At 36.1% G+C, this 6,337-nt stretch overlaps 1 protein-coding gene and 1 non-coding gene across 2 annotated transcripts; one reads left to right on the top strand and one right to left on the bottom strand.

The window, feature by feature from the left end:
* Positions 1–220: 220 nt before the first annotated feature.
* On the bottom strand, positions 221–535 carry LOC107898202 (uncharacterized). Its single transcript, XM_016823735.1, has one exon. The coding sequence runs from the start codon at positions 533–535 to the stop codon at positions 221–223; it is 315 nt and encodes a 104-aa protein (XP_016679224.1).
* A 4,121-nt stretch (positions 536–4,656) lies between these two features.
* Positions 4,657–4,763, top strand: LOC121216562 (small nucleolar RNA R71). Its single transcript, XR_005912743.1, has one exon. It is a non-coding gene; the product is annotated as a small nucleolar RNA R71 (small nucleolar RNA).
* The last annotated feature ends 1,574 nt before the right edge of the window (positions 4,764–6,337 follow it).

Below are 6,337 nucleotides of genomic sequence, written 5' to 3'. Positions count from 1 at the left end.
TGGAGTGCTTGTCTCGATCCATATGGGCACCCTAGTAGTGTTTTAAACGTTTCCCATTAACCTTAAATGTGACCCCCTTTTTCAATTCTTTGATATTAACATTTCCATGAGGATACACTTGGGCTACTTCAAAAGGACCTAACCAGCAAGACTTCAATTTACCAGGAAACAATTTGATCCTAGAGTTAAGTAACAACACTTGTTGTCTTGATTCAAATTGTTACGGCACGATTCTTTTATCATGCCAACGCTTGGTCTTTTCCTTGTAAAACTTATCATTCTCATGTGCTTGCACTTGGAACTCCACCATTTCATTCAATTCTAACAACTTTATATGGCTAGCAGTGACCCAATCCATATTTAGCTTCTTAATAGCCCAAAATGCCTTGTGCTCAATTTCAACAGGAAGGTGACGTTGTTTGCCATAGTCAAGATTAAAAGGTGACATCCCTAATGGAGTTTTGTATGTGGTACGATACGCCCAAAAAGCTTCATCCACTCTAGTAGACCAATCCTTACGAGTAGGATTTACCATTTTTTCTAAAAAAAATTTAATTTCCCTATTCAAAATTTTAGCTTATCCATTTTTTATGGGTGATATGTTATGGCAACCTTATGTTTCACCCCATACCGTTGCAAAGCATTAGCTACCAACTTACAGTGAAAATGAGACCTCTCATTGCTAATAATGGCTCTAGCTGTACCAAATCTTATAAAAATGTTCTTGTGTAAAAAGCTCATTACTGACCTTGCATTATTAGTAGGAAAGGCAACAACCTCGATCCACTTAGAGACATAGTCCACTGCTAACAGTATGTACACCTTGCCCATTGACAGTGGGAATGGACCCATAAAGTCAATTCCCCATACATAAAACAACTCAATCTCTAGTATACTTTGCAATGACATTTTGTGTCTCCTAGATAGATTCCTTGTTCTCTGACAACGGTCGCATGACTAATATAATTCATGAGCATCCTTGAACATACTTGGCCAATAAAATCCTGACTGAAGTACTTTGGTAGCACTCCTTATTCCTTCAAAATGTCCTCCGTACGGAGTTGAATGACAATGCTATAGAATGCTACGTATTTCATCATTAGGAATACATTTCCTAATTATTTGATCATCACAATGTTTAAACAAGATCCCAATAATAGTGCTTGGAATCATGAAGGAATTTTCGTATTCTCTAATTGTTGAGATTAGGTGGCAACACATCACTCACTAAATAGTTCACTATGTTGGCATACCAAGGTAATGTCGTGGCAACTAGCAACTGTTCATTTGGAAATTCTTCTTTAATAAGTGCATCATGACTACCTTCACTTCTAGATTCTATCATCGACAAGTGATCAACCACTTGATTCTCCGTCCCTTTTCGATTTCTAATTTTTAAGTCAAACTCCTACAGCAGCAGTATCCATTTAATAACCTTGGCTTAGCATTTTTTTTCTCATTAGATACTTAATAGCAGAGTGGTCTCTGTAGACTATGACCTTTATACCAACTAGATACAAATGAAATTTATCGAACTCAAACACCACAACCAATAACTCCTTTTCTGTGGTGATGTAATTAAGTTACACTTTCGATAAGTTTTGCTAGCATAGTATATTGCCTGCAGTATTTTGTCTTTCCTTTACCCTAGCATGGCCCCCATAGCATAATCATTGGCATCACACATGAGTTCAAAAGGTAGTGTCCATTTTGAAGCTACAACAATCGATGCTGGTATGAGTTTTTTCTTTAACTCTTCAAAGGCTGCCAAATACTATCCATCAAAATTGAAAGGTCTATTTCTCCAACAAACTGCCAAATTCTATAAAACTTGTATGACCTAAGAAACTTCTAATACCCTTGACACTGGTGGAAGGTGGTAGTTTTTCTATAACTTCAATTTTTGCTCTGTCTACTTCAATTCCTCTCTGTGATATCCTATGCCCTAGGACAATTCCTTTACGAACCATGAAGTGGCATTTCTCCCAATTTAAAACAAGACTCGTTTATTCACAGTGGCACATATCCAATTCTAGATTTTTCAAAAAATCTTCAAAATCATTCTCAAACATAGAAAAATAGTCCATAAAGACTTCAAGAAAATTTTCCAACATTTTAGAGAATATGGCCATCATACAATGTTGAAAAGTTGTCGAGGCATTACATAACCTGAACGACATTCGTCTGAATACGAAAGTACCATACGGACATGTGAAAATTGTCTTCTCTTGGTCATTGGGAGCTATGGAAATCTAATTATATCTTGAATAACCATCCAAAAAATAGTAGAAAACTTTCCCAACTAACCTATCCAAGATCTGATCAATGAATTGTAGGGGAAAGTGGTCTTTCCTCTTTGTCTTGTTAAGCTTCCGGTAATCCATACATTCTTTCTATCTCGTGACAATATGAGTTGTTATGAGTTCATTGTTTTCATTACTTACCACTATGACACTTTTTTTCCTAGGTACACATTGCACAGGACTCACCCATGAGTTGCCCGAAATTGGCTAAATAATGCCAATGTTAAGCCACTTAATAATCTTTTTCTTGACAACTTCGTTCATGAACAGATCCAGTCTTCGCTATTGTTTAATGGAATTACTAGAGCAATCGTCCAAAAAAATCTTATGCATGCAGAATATGGGGCCAATTCCCTTTATATCAGCCAGGGTCCATCCGAATGCCTTTTTAAATCACCGAAGAACTTCTAACAACTTTGCCTCTTACTCAGGTGTCAACTCTGCAGAAATTACTACTGAAAAAGTACTTTTGTGGCCCAAATATGCATACATCAATTGCTACAACAAAGGTTTTAAAGAGGTTCCTCTATTTAAGGTTTAGGCAGATTGAAAGGTTGATTTGATAAATGCAACGATTCAAAATTCTTCCCTAGTCTGTCCACTATCTGCTTGGCTGCCACAAATTCACCAAATTCCTGAAAACTTACTGTATCATTCTACTCAAGTGAGTCTTCGTCACTATCAAAAGTGTTCTTGCAATATCTAGTGAACTCCTCTACTTCTGTTTCTATTAACCCAACGACGTGGAATTCATCATTAATATAAACACATTTCAAAGCATCAAATACATTAAAGGTACCTGCTGATCATTTACCCTTATGGTCATCTTGCCTCTCTGTACATCAAATAAAGTCCTGCCTATAGCAAGAAAAGGTCTTCCAAGAATAATTGGCACATCTTGGTCAGCTTCACATTCTAAAATAAGGAAATCTACAGTAAAGGTAAACTTATCTACTCTTACCAGCACATCTTCAATTTTACCTTCCGGATGCGAGTAGAAGCGATCATCCGTTGCAACGTAACCATTCTAGGTCTTGCTTTTCAAATTCCTAGCTTCCTGAAAATAGACATAGGCACTAGATTTATACTCGCTCCTAGATCACATAATGCCTTACCAACATAATGATTTCTAATTGAACATGGGATAGTGAAACTCTGTAGGTCCTTCAACTTTGAAGGTAATTTATTCGTCAACATTGTTGTGGAACCTTCAGTAAGAGCGACAATCTCAAATTCTCCCAATCTGCGCTTCTTTGACAATATAACTTTCATCAATATTCACATAATTGGCATTTGCTCCAAAGCTTCAACCAGTGGTATGTTAATATAGAGTTGTTTCAAAACCTCCAAAAACCTTTTGAACTGAACATCCTGCTTAGATTTGTGAAATCGTTGAGGAAAAGGTAAAGGTGGTCATCCTACAGGTTGCTGATATTATTTTGCCATGGCATTCTTGTTGACAACATAATCTGGGTCTGCCACAACATTTTTTTGCTTACCATTTTCCAATTCAGTACATTTTTTAGATGACTCCGGGATCTTTACCTGGTTGTTATTCGAGTTATCATCTCCTTCCATGGTACCTTGAGCAATGTCATCAAGCAGAGCTACTTTTCTAAAAGTTATGGCCTTGCACTACTCCTTCCCTTGTGATCTTGAATTTTCGGTACCACTCGACAATGCCCCTTGTGGTCTTGAATTTAAAGCATTCACTCTGAATTACAACATCATTCTTGTCCATATATTCTTTCAGCAAGCTTCAATAGATGATGATGATGAAACTAATGCCTAACCTTGCTGGACATTTTGCCTCAGCAGAGGTTGAGTATAACCAGACGGTGCATTGATAGCATTTTGTCTTTTCATATTGTTAAAATTCCTTGTACCTTGATTATTCCAACTAAATTTTAGATGATGCTTCCACCAAGGATTATATGTGTTGGAATAGGGGTTATTGTTCTAGTTGAAATTACCCATGTAGCACACAAATGCTAGATTTGATGGGCATTCATCAAACACATGGCCTTCACCACAATAAACACATGATAGCTCAGCTGATTTTATCTCCTGGACTGCAGTAGGCCTTTTCATTATTTTAATCATAATAGCCAAAGAAGAAACCTGGGCTGTCAATGAAATGATTGCGTCCAGCTCTATAGTACTAGCAACTCTCTTGCTCGTCCCAACTCTTGTGGTAGGATATTGATAATCATTGCTGGCAATCTTTTCCAAAGTCTTATATGATTCATAATAAGATTTATCCAACAAAGTACCATTGGTTGAAGCATCAACTACCATGCTTGTATGTGCATTCAGCCCATTATAGAATATCTTCATCTGAGTCCATTGTTCAAACCCATGCTTTAGGCATTTTTGGATTAAATCTTTAAATCATTCCCAAGCTTTATATAGTGTTTCATCCTCCAATTTTTGAAAATATGTGATGACATTTCTAACCTTGGAATTCATATTTGGGGGATTATATCATAGCAAAAACCTCTGGCAAAGATCATTCCATAATACAACTGTTCCTGATGGCAAAGCATTCAGCCATGCCCTCCCATGATCTCTTAAAGAATATGGACATAGTTTAATTAACAGAGCGTCCTCAGGAACAACCTATTACCTAAACGAGTCATAAACCTCTAGAAAAAGTCATAAATGTAGTCTTGGATCTTCAGTGGGTAGTCTACCAAACTGCCCTACTGTTTGTAACATTTGAAACATTATCAGTTTCAATTCAAGTAGCTGAGAGTGTATTTTTGGTCTGACTATCCTTGGATTTAGGTCATCCAAAATTGGCAAAAAATTCTCTCGGATTGGTCTATCTCGATCATCTATCACCCCATGAATATGAGGATTAGCTCCCTGACCATTCAAATTATCATTTATACCAGGTATCACCTTACGAGTAGGAAGGTTAACATATTAACCATTCGGATTATCATTGAGGCCAGGATCATTCCTGTTCCTAGCCATTTTTTGAAGTTCTTTCTGCCTTCTTTGTAAAGTTCTTTCGATCTCTAGGTTAAAATGATATTCTTTGTTATTAGGAATGCCTCTTCTCATGTATTTATGGAAAACCTGTGGAAATTAAAGTAAACTAAGTTAAATAAAACTAATGAAATTAAGTAAAATAACCAAACCAAAGTACACCAAGTTGTCAATCCCCAGCAATGGCGCTAGAAACTTGTCACGTGTGAATATGATATGCGAATTGTGCAGGTATACATGTCGAATCAAGTAATAAAGTGATAATTGAGATCGTCTCCACAGGGATCGGATTAGGTATAGAAATGGTATAGAAAAGTTGAGTTAAGTATGCAGTGATAAATTAAAATAATAAGATAAGTGTAAAATATATAGTAACTAATATTGGAAAATGCTAAGGCAAAGCAAGAGTAAAAATGCAATAGCAATTACGAGAATAATTACGTGAATAAATTGCGAGCAAATAAATAAATAACTAAGAATGTTATGGAAAAGATGCTGCGACAATGGATTGAAGGTCTACGATTTTGAATGGAAGGTTGGGATTACTAAGAATCTGCCCTTACTTCTAGTAATGCCTCAGTAAAATCATACTTATCTACTACTCAAAAGAGACCTAAAGTGACCTGCTTATTTTGAGAGCAAAGTCTCAAGTTATCTGGCCTATGTCTATAGGCCTTATCACTGTACCCTACACCATGACCTGCTCATTCCATATGAACGTTGCTCTATGCCTAGAGTCTACTACAAGTATTTGTCGAGTACTTGCTCATATCATTCAATTACAATCCAACTAATCCAACCTTTTTACAATTAGATTCAGTTTTATGGGCATACTGCACATTCATCTATGTCTAGAGAATATATGCATACAGTTGGAAAATGAAAAAATTAAACGAAATAGTAAATTAAGTCAAATATATGCTTCAAATATTAAAAAAATAATTTTTTTCATCATATAATCCCAACCCTATGAGATTTAGCTCAGGGGTCGGTGATTAAAATTCAATTTTGAAATAACACCCAATATTATTTTAATCAAA

Source organism: Gossypium hirsutum, chromosome D04, assembly GCF_007990345.1.
Source record: "Gossypium hirsutum isolate 1008001.06 chromosome D04, Gossypium_hirsutum_v2.1, whole genome shotgun sequence".
In the NCBI taxonomy this organism is placed as follows: domain Eukaryota; kingdom Viridiplantae; phylum Streptophyta; class Magnoliopsida; order Malvales; family Malvaceae; genus Gossypium; species Gossypium hirsutum.
Note: the sequence above shows the minus strand (reverse complement) of the source record. Positions and strands in the feature narration are given on the sequence as shown.